The sequence below is a fragment of the Zalophus californianus genome, chromosome 5, assembly GCF_009762305.2.
Source record: "Zalophus californianus isolate mZalCal1 chromosome 5, mZalCal1.pri.v2, whole genome shotgun sequence".
In the NCBI taxonomy this organism is placed as follows: Eukaryota; Metazoa; Chordata; class Mammalia; order Carnivora; family Otariidae; genus Zalophus; species Zalophus californianus.
Genome location: NC_045599.1, coordinates 11,700,820 through 11,720,551, shown reverse-complemented (window position 1 = coordinate 11,720,551; position 19,732 = coordinate 11,700,820). Strand labels below are relative to the sequence as shown.

Sequence of the window (19,732 nt, the reverse complement as noted above, 5' to 3'; positions counted from 1 at the left end):
TTAAAAAACATTCCAACACGCACCCCAATGTTTATAGCATTATCTACAAGAGCCAAATTATGGAAATAGCCCAAATGTCCATTGACTGATGAATGTGTGTATATATATATGCAATGTAATATTACTCAGCCATAAAAAAGAATGAAATCTTGCCACTTGCAACAACATGGATGGAACTACAGAGCATTATGCTAAGCAAAATAAGTCAGTCGAAGAAAGGCAAATACCATATAATTTGAGTCACATATGGAATTTAAGAAAAAAAAAATGAGCAAAGGGAGAAAAAAGAGACCGAGGCAAACCAAGACAAGACTCAACTATAGAGAACAAACTGATGGTCACCAGAGGGGAAGGGGTGGGGGGATGGGAGAAACAGGTGATGGGGATTAAGGAGAGTTCTTGTGATAAGCACCACGTGCTGTTATAGAAGTGTTGAATCACTATACTGTACACCTGAAACTAATATTACACTGTATGTTAACTGACTGGAATTTAAATAAAAATGTATAAAATAAATATAATTTTAAAAAGATATTCCAAACTATATGTCCAAACATGATAATCCCTGGAAAAGAGAGATTACCCTGCAATTAAAATTCATTAGTCTAGCAGTTACTAGAATTTTAACACATGCAGCATTTCTAAGATCCACTTCCCTTACTTTAACTAGCCAATATGCTAATATCTACCAAAAGGTTTAAATATGGCTTCAAAAGGAAAGGTATTGCTGAAGGATTACTAGAAAAATAAACCCTCTTTACCAAAAAAGAAAAATAAGAAGATGAAATATATAAACAACAGAATATTCTGCAGCCATTTAAAATGATGTTGCTCAGTGAAAGTTCATCTATTGACAATGAAAGATGTTTGTAATGTAATGCTCTATGGTGGGAAAAAAACATTTATAATAAATGTACTACTTGGCAAGCCATATACCAATTAAATATCTCATTCAAAATTATTATCTTTAGGTAGGATTGCAGCTAAGTTTTATTTTCTTATATTTGCTAATTTTTCTACAATGTAATTACTTGCATAAATTTGGAAAAGTACAAAAGACTTTTTAGTTCCTTAAAAAAACAAAATCTATAAACGAGAACTTCTTTTTAACACATTCACTCTTATTACATTTTATCTGTACCCCATGTATGTCATTTGTCAGCTATGCGTTTTGGTTAACTAACCACAACCACAGCAACAAATAACCAGTGTTTCACTGATGTTATAACAGCACAGTTCCTGAGTATAAGCAAATTTTATGTACATAAACTCCAAATAATAACAAAATAATTTTTAAAAACAAAATATGACATTGTGAAAAGCGCATATAGTCTGTTACGTCATTCATCAGACAGGGATCAAAATTTTTCAGAAACAAGTTATCAAGATTTTCAGAAATGGGATTATATTCTGTCTCTTGTTTCTGCTGGAGCAAGAGGTGGGGTGAGTGATAAGAGGAGGATAACACTGCTTCCCCAGCCCCTACCGCTACCTCCTTGTTCATCTAAAAGCCCTAGTTAGAAGATGTTCCTACTGCTTATGAATTTCATTCCCCATTATAGAAGGTAACTGAATGTGACCACTCTCTGCGCACTGACTCTCAGACATGTCATCCAAAGACAGACCAAAAACAGAACTGGTGACACCAAGTTGCTGCTACATACAAACAAGTAACTAGCCACAGACTCAGTGTGACGAGGCATCTGGGGACCGCCACGTTCCCAAGTAAGAGGGTGGGTGACCCAAGATCTGAGGATTTGATTAAATCCTTAAAGCACTTTATATACAGGATATGAGATTTTTTTAAAGATTACATAATGGTGGAGGATAAGTATGAAGGACAGTTGAAAAGCTAAAAAAAAAAACAGATTTTATATGTGAACATATTAGAAAAACCTTCATTTCCCCAATACCACAACCATCAAAAGTGCCCAATAATTTGCTCTGAGAGGAGAAATATCTTATATAATAAAAGTGACTCCTCTTCTTAATATAAATTTAATCTCCTCTAAATGATTCTCATACAAAGAAAAAATTTGAAAGGAACACAATTTACATAATCGATTAAAGATATATTTAAGCATTCATATAGCAACCTCACACCAAAAGTGCTTAAAATCTCATTTAAACTAGGCCAGGAGGGGCACCTGGGTGGCTCAGTTGGTTAAGTGTCTGCCTTCGGCTCAGGGCATGATCCCAGAGTCCTGGGATTGAGCCCCGCATCAGGCTCTGTGCTCAGTAGGGAGCCTGCTTCTCTTCTCCCTCTGCCTCTTCCCCAGCTTGTGTGCTTGCTTGCTCTCCCTCTCTCTCTCAAATAAATAAATAAAATCTTAAAAATAAATAAATAAACTAGGCCAGGAAAGAAAAGTGTTTGTCAACTCCAACTCCTTTTTGTGCCAAAATTATTAGGACTGATTCAATATTCAACAATGCAATTTATTCAAGAGAAAACTTAATCTAGCTATCTTTACTGTGTCTTGAATCTAAAATTGATAATACTGGGGAGGCCTTGGTGGCTCAGTCAGTTAAGCATCTGCCTTTGGCTCAGGTCATGATCCCAGGGTCCTGGGATCGAATCCCACATCAGGCTCCTTGCTCAGCAGGGAGCCTGCTTCTCCATCGGCCTGCCGCTCCCCCTGCTTGTGCTCTCTCTTTCTGACAAATAAATAAATAAAATCTTTAAAAAATATATAAAAATAAAATAAAATTTTAATGCCATCCCAAAATTAGAATACTAGATTTAGAAAAGCAATTCAGGATGTAATGTATGGTGATTAACATAACGATAAAAAAATTTAAAAAAAAGAAAAGCAATTCAGAAAATCACCAATGATGTTCAAAAGCCAATAAATTCAACTGAGATATAAAACGTTCACATTTTAATTGATTTCTAGCTATAGTATCATTGGTATAGACGGCCCCTTATGAACTACTCCAGTATTTTCCAGGTGCTGGGTATATCGTCAACCAAGGAAGCAACAGATCAAGGAGTAGGCACTGGCCACACATTAAGAACCCTACGATATAGAGCAAATCTTCATATATTTGGACCACATCAGTTTCCAAGTGGATGCAGGGGTAAAAGTTCAGACAAGACCAGATATTAGGTCTTAGTTTTACCTACTTCTCCCTCTTAAAGGATATGCTATACACCAGACCAAGCCATACACGTCTGAAGATTCAAAAGAAAAAGTCCCTGAGTGATCCTGGAACTAATGTGTCCATCTGAGGGTCCTCTGTACCACAAACTACTCTAGGGAGGCTATGGCCCAGGGTTCTAGCTCTGTTTCCAGCCGGTTCCTCTCCATCACCCCACCCCCAACACACATCATAGCCTCACTTTCCACCTGACCTGATTTAGAATCACTCCCGTGTGTGTGTGGCAGCGGGGTGGGGGTGGGGGGAGCATCCTTTCTCCCTTTCTCCCCTCATCTGAAAACACTGGGCAAAGATGAAACCCTGATTAAATCCAATTATCCACCTATTCTATCTCTATACCAGAGCAACTAAAAATGGATTAAGAAAAATGTGCAACCTTCTAGCAGTTCTCATCTTGAATCCATGGCCACAAATCTCAAGTGGGCAACCAGCACTGTTCAACACAGCAAAGTAGACTAAAATACCTAGTTTGTTCATTTTCTCCATATGCAAAAATACTCTTTCATACTTTCTCCTCTGTTCTCAAGCCTCCTGGACCTACCCACTCTCCCAACGAATGACTGCATGGAGAAAACAGAAGCAATCAGAGACACAACTTTCTCTTCCAACACCCAAAACTACCTACCTCACCCACACTCTTCCTTACTTCCTATTACAACAAATGGTATGTTCCCACTCCTGTCATAGTCCAACCCTTCCATTCATGCTCTGGATCTCAATTCTCACTTTCTCAAGGAAATTATAGCCCTCTCTGTCCTGCATTATCAATTTCTCCCCTGAGGGATCTGCAGCAGCATACCAACCTCCCCTCTCGTCGGTACTCACTAAATCCACACCCCCTACACTGACTATCCTATCTCTGTGCTTCTTGAAAGAGTTACTTAGATGGTGGCTTTCACTCTGTGTCCCCATTTTCTCTCCTCGGTTTAATCCAATCAGGTTTCTACTTCCTCTCAAATGTAACTCAGATTACAATTGTCAAAGTTATCAGAGAAGTCCATCGAATCAAATCCCTCACTCACCTGCCTGTTCTCTTTCCTGACCCCTCAATAGCATTCGATACTGCCTTCCATTTAAACATCTCCTCCTGGCCCCAGACAGTGATCACCACTGATCTCCATGACACTAAATTTATTTTTTTTTTTTTACAACTGAATAGTGATTATAAGTTCAGGCTATTGAGTCAGATGGACCTGGATTCAAATCTTGGCTCTAACCCTTTCTAGGACCCAACCTAGGTACTGATATTTAACCACTGAGCAACCTAGGGGAAATATCAGTACCTAATTCATAGCTGTGAGGGTGAAATTAGGTAATTTATTTATTTTTTCTCTTTTACCTCTTAGCAGCATGTGACATAATTCACTCTCCAAGAAATGTTCTTCCTTTGGTCTCTGGCTGCTCCTTCCCAATCGCTGTCATAAGCTCTACTTGCCTTTTAAATTTAGGAACTCATAAATTTCTATACTCCGTCCCTAAGTGATTGATCTCCTCCATTCTTATGACTGAAACTATAGTCTAAACCTCAATGATTTCCAAACCTCAATTTCTAGTCTATAATTTCTCCCAAGCCCCAGATTGCCAACAGTCTCCACCTGGATATCACAGCTATGTCATGCTCCACACACCTCAAAAGATCTGTCTCTATCCTTTTTCATGTACTCTTTCCCTCACCTGAAACTCCCCCACCTGTCACAGTATCTAACTCCTTGCTGTCAGTTTCCAGAGCTCCAGATATTTCCTCTTTTGTAATAGTCACTAAACTTCTATTTACTGGCTTGCTAGACCAGAAGCTCCATGATGAAAAATAAGACCTCTCCATCTCAGTAATACCTTGTCTAGTATCTCTAACATAGGAAATGTTTAATAAATATTTCTTGAATGGAATTTGAGCTATTTAAAGTTACTGCTTCTTCAAATTATGAAACTGCATTTTATTTGCTCAGTTGTCTAATTCATTGTAAACACTTTTATTTCAAATACTCAAACCATGGGTTTCCATTATTGTCACTTCTAATCCATAAAAATACATCAAACAAAATTTAAAGGTATTTCTAAATATATTCTATTTGCCTGTGAAATACTATAATTATCAATTACCTCTGGATATAAAAAGTTAAAAAGGTTACAAAGCTAGGAAAGACAAACAAGTGTGATATTATTTGTTTCCCTACTTTGGAATCCCACAACATTTTTAAAAAGAATGTTAGTAAAAAGATGATATTTTAATTCTGAAATGCATGAACTTTCTGGAGTATTTTTAAAAAGGATTTTCTCCTCCAAGACTCTTTTATAATTTCCTCCACATGAATCCTCAATTCTATCACACTCTAATTGTGTACTGTGTATATTCTGCTTATCTTTACCCATCAAAGATAGGGTCCAAAACAGTATTTTTTTTTTTTAGCTTATAAAGTCCTATCATGGATAAGTGCAGCATTTCCATTAGGGAGCCTGAAATAGCATTGTAAAAAAGTTTACATACACACACGCACTCTCACACAGATACAAAGGGGTTCACTGTGATATCAAGGACCTATAATATATGATCAGAACACATCAAGGTACATCAACATAAAGTCTTTTAGAAAGTCCAATTGACCACAAAACTAAAAAAATACACTAAATTGAGGAAAAATATTTTGTATTGCTCTTATGTAGAAAACATGACACCTGAAGGACACTATCATTGAGAAACTGATCACAATTAAAAAGGATACAAAACAAAGTTAAGAATCAGAAAAGGAGAGCCACAAAGCTTTAGGGATACTTAAATAAATTCGATTCCAGGGCGCCTGGGTGGCTCAGTTGGTTAAGCGACTGCCTTCGGCTCAGGTCATGATCCTGGAGTCCCGGGGTCGAGTCCCGCATCGGGCTCCCTGCTCAGCAGGGAGTCTGCTTCTCCCTCTGACCCTCTTCCCTCTCGTGCTTTCTCTCTCTCATTCTTTCTCTCTCAAATAAATAAATAAAATCTTTAAAAAAAAAAAAATTCGATTCCAAAGAACCAGGCTTTGTTCTCAGAGTATCTGGGAAATTATCTCACAAATAAGGGCTGTTTCTATTTTCTCTAACTGCTGGAGTATTTGATCAAATTGCTTCTGCATATTCTATAATAAAATAAAACACGTATAAAGAAAGCTTGTTTAATTTGTACACTACTGGAATACAGAAATCATAAAATAGAGGGCTCTCTAATATTACAGAAGTACCTGAGCTTTTCACTGGTCTCCTAAAATTATCCAAAGTAATTAATTAACTAGTTATCTAAGAACCTATATTTGAGATAGTAATGTTATACCTTTCTCCAAAAGCTCTTAAATCCTTTGGATGCAACCTTTGAGTTTCTGTGTGTGTTTGCAAAATAATTATGGAAAGCCATTTATGAAACTAAGAAGACCTCTTTTTTAGGTTAGACCTTTCATCTACTAATTATACTCCTGGGGTATAACCCTATATACCAAGGAGGCTTCATTCATTCATCGATCATTCGGTAAATGTTTGTTGAGCACCTACTCCATATACACAAAGATGTTTATCACAATTAATAGGAAAATACTGGAAACAAACCTATTATCTGACAATAGAGGAACTGTTAGAAAATCACAGTATGTCAGAGCCAAAGCATGATGCAGTCATTTAAAATACATCATGGTGAGTTTGAAGCAATATGGAAAAGGGTTTGCAGAGTTATGTGAAAAAAGCAGTTATACATAAAATCAAAGAATTCATATGATCCCCTCTCCAAATATTCAGAGAATAAACACCAAAATAAAAGAGATCAAATAGACTGGCTGCATGCTGGGGGTAAATCTATTAGTTTCTCTTTATATCTCTGGAATTTTCAAGTTTTCTATAATAAATATTATACAACTTAAGTAATTAAAAAATCCACAATTTTTTAAAAAGAAAATCAGTATTTATCAATCATTTCATTTGAGAAGAAAAACCACTGACCTGTCTTCAAAACTTTCTGAACCCTAAATAACCACCCCAAATAATACAAATGAGAATTAGTATCTTGATACAGAACTGCTGGAGGCAAAGCTCATTTTATAATATTACTCATCAAAATCGGTGGGTAAAAAGCCCAAGAATTTATAGAATGTTTCTTCAGGTCATAGAGAGCATGTTGTAGAAAAGATAATAATTGCTTCTTATCAAAATGGAAAAAAAATTCTGACTAATGAATGAGATTATCTTCTCATAACCACATCGAGTATCGAACAGTAATAATAAAACCTCAATTCCTGTGCCTCAGCCAAACATAATCACTACTTTTTAAAAATCATTTATAAGTTAAGAAACCCATAGGAAAAAAACAACTGGAAGGTCCTATAGCAAAACCAAATAGTGTTGTGGGTATTGGAATTATACTTGGTTTTAACTGATTTTTCCCCCTATATTTTTCAAAATGTCCATTATAAATATCCAGCTGTTATACAAGAGAAAAATAAACTGAACTTTTCAAGAGAATATGCTGAAATTTATTCACTGTGTGGATTAGATTTGTAAAAAATTTAACATTTGTAAAATTCAGACCTGTTCATCAGAGTTAGCTCAGAGAAATTTGAAGGTCCTTCAAAAATCAGTCAATACAAACATCACTTTTAAGGAGATCAAAATACTTTAAATTTCTAATACAAGAGTTCATAATTTGAACCACATATGTATTTTCCTTTTACTAAGATATCTGTCATAAACAGATCTAAGGACATTTTCTTTTTAATGATACAGCCTATTTCTCTGTTCATAAGGTATCAACATCAATGCTGCCATGTACCTGTTACAGTGAATTGTGTTAGTGAAATGGAGACTCTACTGAACTAACATCAAAACAAATAACTTTACTATGTAAAAGTGTTTAGTAGCATCTCGCATTCACTTAAGGTGTAAAATTATTTCAATTTAATCAAAGAAAAAGAAAAGGAAATTGAGAATCCATATACCTATCACTTTATGGAGAACAACAACCAACAACAATAAAACAATAATTGCATATTAGAACAGCTTTTAGGGTGCCTGAGGGGCACGGTGGGTTAAGCGTCTGACTCTAGGTTTCCGCTCCGGTCATGATCTCAGGGTCCTGGGATCGAGCCCCTTGTCGGGCTCCACGCTCAGCATGGAGTCTGCCTGGGATTCTCTTTCCCTCTCCCTCTGCTCCTCCTCCTTCTCTCTCTCTCAAGTAAATTAATTAAAAAAAGAAGAACAGCTTTCAGCACCCCCAAACATATATACATATTACAGGATCAACTACTAAATTATTAAATAAGCAAAAAAATACAGTATCTTAGCAATGAATAAAGCACAGGGCTCTGAAGTAAAATTGTCTGGTTTCAAATCCTAGTTCTGCTGTTTTTTAGTTGTATAACCTGAGGGAATAATTTAATGTGTATGTGTTTCCATTTCTTCATTTTTTATAAAATAAGGATAATAATAAGACTTCACACCTGAAAGAAGTAGTTTAAATAATGGAGGAGATATCATGCCTAGCACAAAGTAAGCACTAAAACAGGGTTTTCCCTCCTTTTTCTTCACTCTAAATAGAATTTGCCATCCACTTTGGAGATAAGAATAAAGGTCTCTAACTCAAAAAATTGGTACTGAAAGTCCTAAATTCACCTGAAATCATAATTACCCATCCATAAAGTACCATATGCAACCTGAGCATAATCCAACTTAACATTAGGATAAATGACAGTTCCCTTTCAAGGTGATTTTTATCCCAGTTGTTTCAAAAGAAGAGAAGAATGAAACACAAAGATTCTTTCTTAAAAGATGTACCAAAAAAACTTAGAACCACTGTACTAACAAAACATGACATAAATGGAAAGTTACTGGGGAAAATGCGATAACGTACGCTTTACAGCAAAATTAAAATATTTCAGTGTTTTAGGAATAGTCAAAGTTAAAGTGCTTTGAATATTCAAAATTACCAATGTTTGTTAAGTGTAAAATTGCTATTCTCTATAAATAAAAAAATTTCAAATGTCTATGATTAGCCTGGAACTAGTTACACTATATAACTTATTAGAGTCATTCAACTATCTTGGGGATTATTTTGTTCTCTTTTCTCATACAGAAATTAATACAAGTGACAGAATGTAACAAAAATGTCAATAGTGTTAAAGGCTTTTTAATAAATTGCATTTTGGCAAATAAAGAAATTAACAAACAATGAAATCATAATGATTTCATTTATTTGTTCTGTACATATCTGATTAATAGGCATTAATTTTGTTAACGGAAACAAGAGCACTCTATTGTTATATACAGATTAGAAATGTGAACACTTAGCATTTCCCACAACTACTGATTTCACACATTATTTTGAATGTTACTTCAAATAACACTGTAAATGCCAGAGCTTAGGTAAGCAAAGAGCTCTACTGCCCTCTAACGAAATAAACCAAAAAAAAAAAAATTCTCATTGAGAGGTATCTTGGAACAGAAAAATAATCTTACTCTGCTAAATGCAGTAGACAAATACTAAGATAATTAACTGCAAACAACTAGAATATATATCAAAGTACTGTAGGAAAAGCCACAATCATCCAGTTTTCATGATAAAATTAGTAGCAAAACAGGAAAGCCTTGAGACAAGAAAGTTCCGAGAGAAAGGAGACCAGTACGACAATGCTATCTAATGTGATAGCAATTAAAACTTCACTGCAGGCTACACTTTTCATGTGTATGTTGGAAGTGAATGAGAAGAAAGATTTTTAGAAACAACATACTTTGGTGAATTACAGGAAGTTTTCAGTTCAGCAGCTCAAAAATAAACATCAAAAATAGTCTCTCTCATAATATTTACTAACTAATCCTCTCAGAATTATTTTAATGCATGTATATTTTCAGGATAACTGCCCTGTGTCACATACACTTAAGAGAATTTTATTTAATGCTTCCTGTTTTAAACGAATGCCAATTTCATCATATGGCAACTGTATTCTAAGATACTTCGCATCATAAATTAACCACTTAGCTTTTCATGGTTCTTTGAATAAAAGCTCTGCCTTCTTTTAACAAACTTGGTTTTTAAAACATGCTCCATATTCCCATTCCTTTCACCTAATATTTCAACCCGTCAAGAATTCCCAAACTCTCGTTCAAGTACAAAGAATAGAGTACACGATCATACAAAAAGAGAGAATATTAAAAAAAAAAAAAAAAAGTATGCTTCCCAGCAGCAGCTCAATGAAAGAACAGGGGTGTGGTAGTCAACCTTAGAGCTAGTCCTTAGAGCTAGGACACACATCACTTGGAGATGGCAAGTGTCTGTCCAGGCTGACAGGGGGCAGACACTTCATTAAGTGTCTCCGGTGTAGCAGACATAACAAACAGGGGCCAAATCCCCACAGTGCTATAGGGAAAATAAGCAATACAGACAAAGAGGTTGACTTAAGTCTGCATACAAAATGAAAATATCCTTTATTTTTTTTTAAGATTTTATTTATTTATTTATTTGAGAGTGAGCAAGAGAGAGCACAGAGGGAGAGGGAGAAGTAGACTCCCCGCTGGGCAAGGAGCCCAATGCGGGACTCAATCCCAGGTCCCTGGGATCATGACCTGAGCAAAAGGCAGACGCTTAACCAACTGAGCCACCTAGGCGCCCCGAAAGTAACCTTTGCTTTTGTGTGGTGCTGCTCTTCTTCCCAAGGGTCTGTTTGCTGATGAAAATGGTTCTCCAGCTCTACAAGTTGTAAGGATAACCAAAAGTTCATTCAAAATTTCAAACTAGCAATGTGCAGGAAAATCTAATGTACTCAAGCCTCTATCTCCAGTGAGTTGAATTTTACATCTGTAGAGATTTTCTGAATAATATGAATTAAAAACATGACTCTTTTACTAGAAGCATTACTCATTCCCTCCTACTGCCTAAAAATATAACTGACAGGGCGCCTGGGTAGCTCAGTTGGTTAAGCGACTGCCTTCAGCTCAGGTCATGATCCTGGAGTCCCGGGATCGAGTCCCGCATCAGGCTCCCTGCTCGGCAGGGAGTCTGCTTCTCCCTCTGACCCTCTTCCCTCTTGTGCTATCTCTCATTCTCTCTCTCTCAAATGAATAAATAAAATCTTTTAAAAAAAAAAATAAAAATATAACTGACATATAAACATATTTTGAAGACATAATAAAGGAGCTGGGAGGAGTCATGCATCCCAAAGTCAAGCATTGCCTAAACCACGATACTTAGAGTATATCCAATATATGGTCAAAATAGTATCCGTCCCACCTATAAATTGCATTTAGCTACTCAGACGTAACATACGGTAGTCATGAGCAATGCAGCAGTCAAGGGGTATGGCCCCCTAGAGAATGTATGCAGGTGTGTACGTATGTACAACGTACCCAGGTACATACGGGTGTCTTCACTCAGAATAGGCCCAGTCTACACCAGGGAGTTCCAGATTATTATCCTAAACCTAAAGGATTGCCTTCCCCACCTAGTTCATGGGAAGAAAAAAAGGACTTTCCAGGCTGTCCTTTGCCTCCCCAATTCCCAGTTAGCCTAAATATGAAAAACATAATCAAGAAATAAAAGAGGGAAGAAGGCAAAGAAAGGGAAAAGGTTAACTCCATCAGTAAAAAAGTTTAAAGTCAGCTGTAGTTCAAAACAAAGACATTTATTTATTCAATGGCCAAAAAACATTTTATCGATGATGATGATGGTGGTGGTGGTGGTGGTAGCAGCCTGCATTTTTGAGCATTTACCTAATACTAGGCATTGAACTAAGCACTCCCTACATTGGGCATCTACTCTTCATATAAACCCTGTGAGACAGGTATTATTATCCCCATTTTACAGGTGAAGAAACTGACACTCATAAAGATTAATTAAGTAAATTGCCCCAAGCTACACTGCTACTAAATTCCAGAATATATATACCAGTCAGTTCAACTCTTAACCACTAAATTTATATTATTTTACATATTATTATTTATATTATATTTATTAACGTAAAATGTGGGAAATGAAATACTTCTGAAACACTGCAATGAATGAATAAATTATAGGCAGTGAGACCCAACACAATTGCCTAAAATTTTACAGACATGGAACGTGGGCTAGGTATTGGCCCCAGTTCTTACGGAAGACAAAAATGTGTATGACATACTACATAATGAAACTTCTAACAAAGAAGTAATAATACTCCCATCCTTCAATGCCCATCATAACCAGTAACATTCTCACGTCCTTCTCTGATCACATCCAGGCATAGTAATCTCTCCTTCCTCAGATCTTCCTACTTCACTCTCACCTCTATTTTATTTGTCTTAAAATGAAGCAAAGTCTCCTCATTTAGGGGGAAAAGTCACTCCCCTTTATCTCAGAAACATAATCAATTACAACAAAATTACAACAAACAGCTTTTATTGATATCTTAAATATATGTTTCTCTATATGCTACAGTAAAGAAAATACTTCACGCCAATTCTTTAAACTTGATAACATGTGCAGGCTTCCTGAAATTAACACTAAAGGAGAAATCACCATGAGGTAAAAAATGAATCCAAAATTCTATTTTGCAAGAATTAGGATTTAAACACATGCACACAAGTGCTATACACATACAGAGAGACACACACACACAAATACAACTCATGTTACCTTCATAATCCAGGCATTGGCTAGACAACAGTATTCCCTCCACCATATGTATGCAGCTTAAAACACCCAGAAATGGGCGCCTGGGTGGCTCAGTTGGTTAAGCGACTGCCTTCGGCTCAGGTCATGATCCTGGAGTCCCGGGATCGAGTCCCGCATCGGGCTCCCTGCTCAGCAGGGAGTATGCTTCTCCCTCTGACCCTCCCCCCTCTCATGTGCTCTCTATCTCTCATTCTCTCTCTCAAATATATAAAATCTTTAAAAAAAAAAAAAAACACCCAGAAATATCCACAGATATCTGAATCATTAAATATCTGACTTTCATCTGGCATTACCAAGTCTTCCCATTGCAGAATTTAAAAGGAGACATTATGAAAAGCTCTTGCAAGAAAGGTACCCTGCAAGACATTTCTTCAAATGAATAATAAAGTGATAAATCGTCTGATACCAAAAACTGTCACAAATAAAGAGCTGACAATTCATTAATCCTTATTTAATTGTGTTTAAATTTTCAATCCAGAGGGCAAAGACCCTGCTAACAATAAAGTACAAGACCTAGTAAACAACATATACATTTCAATGAGATACCAGTTCTTACCTTTGAATCTTCACTGCTTACTCCTAGCTGTAATACAGCCTGAGGAGATTTCAGTTTCGCTTGAGCAGAGTGAGCCATCTGAAGGTTAAGCTGCCATCCGACCGTCTCGAGCTATAAAAGACAAGTGCAGATTGGAATCAGATGGTACAGAAGGAAGACAGCAGTCAACTTTAAGCAAATCTCCCATCCACGGGAATGAACACGGATAGCCTAGACTTAGTGGAAAGTCAGTCCCGGGGCTCCTTCAACCTGCATATTCTGCAAATTCTCCCTTTGGGCTCATTACACTGGCCTTGTGCCATGCCTGTCAAATTCAACAATAAAGCTTGGTCTTCAAATACACTGTATTCTAAAAATAGAGGTCTTAGACTAAGCAATGTAGTACACTAAAAGAGTCAATGGCTTTTAAGTAGTAAATTACTTTTTAAAGATAGTATATATTTAAAGCCAATGATTTTTAGAGATTTTAACTAGCACTTCAATGACCTCCCATTATCTTTCAAAACTGTATTAGGTAGAATACAGGTAAGACTTTTTGTTTGTTTAAATTTAGAGGAAAATTGAAGTACCCAGATGGTAAGAGGTTCACACATTAAGACACAGTAGGACTGGAAAAGAGCCAGACAAAGAATTGATATTTACTAGTGAGCAGGTGTTACCATGCTTTCCAAAGTACTCTAACTTATTATGGTTCCCAGTTATGACAGAAATTAATTAGAACATTTCCTTTGAACTTATTAATTAACACAACAGCAAAATTTAATCAGGTAAGGCAAAAATAGTAAAGACAGACTACAACAGTTTTTCTTTTAAAATATTAAACAGCACAAATGTGGCTTTATTGAACTTGACAGACAACTGGTTCCTCTAACCTCAGAACTAGAAGTAAAATAAAGTTTTAGATTTAATTTCCAGTAAATCTCAAGTATCAATATTTAGGGAGGACTGTGACATGCAATTGTTACATGCCTCTGACAACTGGGCCCTAATAACTGATTTAATAAAACTACCCTAGCTACACTGGTAAGAATGGCAGCCTCATGACAATTTTTACTTAACCAGAATGCTAACTGCTAACTTGAAAGACTGTTCAACAGCTAGAATCACAGCAGTGACTCAGAGCCAAATTGGAAAGACAGCCATGAAAGTAAGATTTATTCGAGAGAGGATGTGATGAGAAAATAAAGATACAGTACTGTTCTTTCTGGCACCGAACCTCTGAGGGGTAATGGGTAAAAAGAGGGAAGATGTTGCATGGACATAACCCACAATGCCATAAGGAAAACATCAATTTGATGGTGCATGTTAAGTAAAGATCCTGAGCATACCGATCTGACTCATGGATCACAGTAATCAGAGTCTCTAATCCCAGCCCACCACTACTTCCAACGGTCATGTGCAACAGACCCACCAATAAAACAAGAAAAAGCATGCCGTAACCACTCCAAGCATTTTGATACAGCTCACTGCCTTACTTGAAAAGCACCTTACTCAGATGAACCTATGAGATACTGTCTTGATCTTATTTTACTGTCCTATCCCAGCCCTTGAAGCACTTAAAATAAATATTAAGTGACTAAATAAAAACACACCCTTGTTGTGGCCAGGATTTTGCATAAATTAATGTATCCTTTGTCGTTGCATAAAAGTGGTAAAGGAAAATCTACAAGAGCCCTGAGCTTATGCTTTGGTTCATGCTTCAGATGTCACTCACTAGCTAAGGGACCACGGTTAAGTCACCATCTTTCAAGATCTCAATTTCTTCATATAAAATGGGAATAAATCTATCTGAACCATCTACTTTCCTGAGTTACTGGTAATAACAATGAAGAAAATGTGTATTCAAAGGTGTTTTGGAAACTGCAAAACATTATAAATGAAAGGCTTTTTAATACCTGATTTTTTCTACAGTATCTTTTAGATACAGTAGACACTCTATATCTGTTGAATTGAATTGAACTGAAATGAACTGAACTGAACTGAAATGAATCAAAGAATACTCACAAGGAAAGGTAATTTTTAAGAGTCACGACTAAAAGAGTTGGTGGGTTGGCTTTCTTAAATTCCAGAGCCTTTTCTATGGAACTTTGCGACTGAAAAATATTTGTCCCATGCCCATTTTAAAGAGCAATTTAAAAAGTAAATAGAATTGCTAAGTTCATATGTATTATGTGCACATACCCACACCCACACAGAAAATTTCTCAGAAAATGATCAGTATTCAGAAACTTTAAATGAAGAGGGAATACAGAAAGAACTAGAATTATAAAAAAATACTTTACAACTACACACAGTAATAATAAGAAGAACACAAATAAACCCTTTTCAGTGAAACTAGGAGACAAAGAAAATCAACACTACTTGAGACAGGGACTCATACTCATTTTACAGCTTAAATGGGTAAAATGTAAATAACTGGTGAATTGGAAACAAAGAATATATAAAAGTTCCTTATATTATTATTGTAATTTTTCTCTGTTTAAAATTACATAAAAATCAAAATAAAAAATTATAAGAAATTGATTCAATTAAAAGTCAACAGATACTAAATCTAGGTGGGGAAAGTTTGGTTTGAAATGCAGTCACAAAGTTTCCACCCACAACTGCTTGTTAGTTACAAAACAAAAATAGTCATTATGCAGAGAAGAAAACAAAGATCTTAACCAAAGATCAAAATTAGTATTGCCCAAAAGTGGCAAACATGTGTCTCTAGCTGTGATACAAGACCACAACACCATTTGTGTACCTTTTTAGCCAAGAAATCATAACATGAATTTGATTATGAAGAAACAAAAGAAAAAGAAAAATTGAGGAACATCATGAAAAATAAGTGACACATACGCTTCAAAAACAAAAATGTCCTAAAAAAAACAAAGAAAAGCGGAGAAAGAAGTAATTCCTTAAATTGTTTATAACATACCACTATATTACTGGCTGTGTCTCTAATTGGCACTAGTAATAGAAATATGAGTTAGCAAAATCCCACCGCATAGGTGAAAATTGTATAGTATACTATCGAATCATTATTCCTTGGCAACTCATAACTAAGAAACAAATGCAATGGTGATCAATATTTTAATTACATATAAAACAAGAAAATCTAGTATAGAATTTTGACTTTTATTAGCTTGACTATATTTGCTTCTATTTAAAATAAAATTTTGCCTTGTGTACAGCAGACACTTGTATATTAAAATACCAGGAACCATTTTAATATTTTTCTTATTTCGTACAGATTTACATCTAAGAGTCCTTATATCTTAATAAACATCCTAGATTTAAATGTCACCAAAATAACATAAAACACAAGAAAAATAAGACACTGATATTTTTAATGTTTTTCAACCCAAGCCAAACTGTTTAAATGATAGTTTTTATACATCTCACTAACATTACTTCTTACCTGATGTTACTAAGATGTCAGTTCAAAATACAATGACTTAAAAAAAATACATATATATATATATATATATATATAACTTCATTCTATCTCATATTTCCATGTAATGACCTCAACATAAGCTTAAATTCTCGTAAGTGAAAGTAAACCAAAATTCTAAGCTCTTACAAAATCAGCCAAAATTATGATTATATTAACCCTTTTATTTATTTATTTTTTTAAAATATTTTATTTATTTATTCATGAGGGACAGAGGGAGAGAGAGAGGGAGAGAAGCAGAGGGAGAAGCAGGCTCCCAAGGAGCAGGGAACCCGATGCGGGACTCGATCCCAGGACCCTGGGATCATGACCTGAGCCGAAGGCAGACGCCTAACCATCTGAGCCACCCAGGCGCCCTATATTAACCCTTTTAAATGGAAAAAGAAAATGTAAAGTTTTATACCAGATTTTAACTAGTGGGGTGCTCCAAAACAGTAGCCACTGTTTGGACCATACAATACAGTAAGAAATACTTTTTATGTTGCAAACTGATATACATATCCCAAAGTTCCACAGAAAAATTTTTACCTGGAGCCATGTTCTTTAACAAGCTTTATTATGTTTCATTTTGAAAATGCTACTTGAAAAACCCTCTAAACTGATTTCATTACCCACTAAACCACTAATATTTCAGGCTATCTATAGTTAGAAAAATACTGCTCAGAAATACTGAATGAGTTTTAGGAACTATGTGTGTAGGTATTCATGAAATATTTTATTATTTATCATAATAAATCATGAAAACACATAAAATTAGAGCTGTAACTGCTAAAATAGAAAACACTATCTATATTCTATTGCTATAAGCCACATTTACTTTATAACTAGTAAATACCATAAGCAGAAATTTCATTTCCGTATGGCTCATTACAGAAACTATACACCTCTATTTACTCTAATGAGATACAAAAATTAGGCAGTTGACTAAATATTTCATATAAGAACATAAGCCTATTTGTAAAACTTAGCTGAATACTTGCTCCACAAATTTTTTCTTAACCACTTCTGACTTCGATGATTTTTTCTTCTAAATCTACTTAATTCTATGAAGTTCCCAATTTAAGAAACAGTGACTTCTGGTATCAAGGACTATGCACCTAAAAAAAAAAAAAAAAATCTATCCACAAATATCTACAATCTCTCAATAAAATACAAAGAACAATTATCTGAGGGCTTCATAAGGAAAAAAAAGGACATAGATTTTGGAGAACCAAAACATAATACAATGTTAGCAGCCATGCAACAAAAAAGAAATCAAAAAGAACCAAAAGAACTACTTTGAAACAAATTAAACTGAAAATACAGCATACCAAAATTTATAGGATGCCACAAAAGCAGTTCTAAGAATCATATCAATAAGTGTCTGCACATCAAGAAACAAAAAAAGATCTCAAACAACCCACCTTTACACCCTAGCTAGAAAAAGAGCAAACAAAACCCAAAGTAGAGAGATGGAAAAAAACAAATATTAGAAATAAACAGACTAAAAATACAATAAAAAAGATCAAACTAAGAGCTGACTTTCTTTTGAAAGGATAAACAAAAATTAACAAACCTTTAGCCAGACTCACCAAAAAAAAGGGGGGCAGGGGAGAAAAGAATCAAATAAAATCAGAAATGAAAGAGGAGACATTACAACTAATACCACAGAAATCCAAAAGACCGTAAAAGAATACTATGAACAATTATATGCCAACAAACTGGACAACCTTCAAGAAACGGACAAATTCGTGGAAACATACAACCTACCAGGGTGCCTGGGTGGCTCAGCCGTTAAGTATCTGCCATCGGCTCAAGTCATGATCCCAGGGTCCTGGGATCGAGCCCCACATCAGGCTCCCTGCTCAGTGGGAAGCCTGCTTCTCCCTCTCCCATTTCCCCTGCTTGTGTTCCTGCTCTTGCTCTCTCTCTCTGTCAAATAAATAAATAAAATCTTTAAAAAAAAAAAAAGAAACATACAACCTACCAAGATTGAATCATAAAAAAAAAAAAGAAAGAAAGAAAAGAAAAGAAAGAAAATCTGAACAAATTCCTAATAAGGAGATTGGATCTCTAATCAAAAATCTCCCAACAAATAAAAGTCCAGGACCAGATGGCTTCACTGGTGAATTCTACCAAATATTTACAGAAGAATGAATACCAATCCTTCTCAAATTCAACAAAATATTACCAAATCAAATTCAACAATACATTAAAAGGACCATACACCATGATCAAGTGGGATATATTCCAAGGATGCAAGGATGGTTCAACATCCACAAATCAATCATTGTGCCATACCACGTTAAGAAAATCAAAGATAAAAATCATATAATTATCTCAACAGATGCAGAAAAAACATCTGACAAAATTAAACATCCATTTATGATAAAAACAAAACAAAACAACTCTCAAAAGATGGGTATAAGGGGAACATACTTTAACATAATAAAGGCCAGATATGTCAAGCCCACAGCTAACATCATCCTCAATGGTGAAAAGTTGAATGCTTTTCCTCTAAGATCAAGAACAAGACAAGGATGGCAACTATTGCCACTTTTACTCAACAAAATATTGGAAGTCCTATCCAGAGCAATTAGGCAAGGAAAAATAATAGTTAGCATCCAAATTAGAAAGGAATATGTAAAACTGCCAGTGCAAATGACAAGATTTTATATACGGAAAATCTTAACAACTCCACCAAATAACTCTTGGAATTAGTAAATGAATTCAGTAAAGCTGTGTGATACAAAATCAACATATAAAAGTTTATTGAATTCTATACACTAATAATGAACTATCAGAAAGAAAAATAAGAAAACAATCACATTTACAATTGCATCAAAAGAATAAAATACCTAGGAATAAATTTAACCAAGGAGGTGAAAGACCTGTATGCTGAAAATCACAAGACACTGATGAAAGGAAATGAAGACACAAATATATGGAAAAA

At 35.3% G+C, this 19,732-nt stretch overlaps 1 protein-coding gene across 1 annotated transcript in view; it reads right to left on the bottom strand.

Annotated features, from left to right (window-relative positions):
* The window catches only part of COMMD10 (COMM domain containing 10), a 197,436-nt gene that overhangs the window by 148,303 nt on the left and 29,401 nt on the right, over positions 1 to 19,732 (bottom strand). Inside the window, exon 5 of the mRNA XM_027606892.1 lies at positions 13,362 to 13,472. Within this exon, the coding sequence (XP_027462693.1) occupies positions 13,362 to 13,472 (111 nt within the window). The remainder of the gene's footprint in view (positions 1 to 13,361; positions 13,473 to 19,732) is intronic.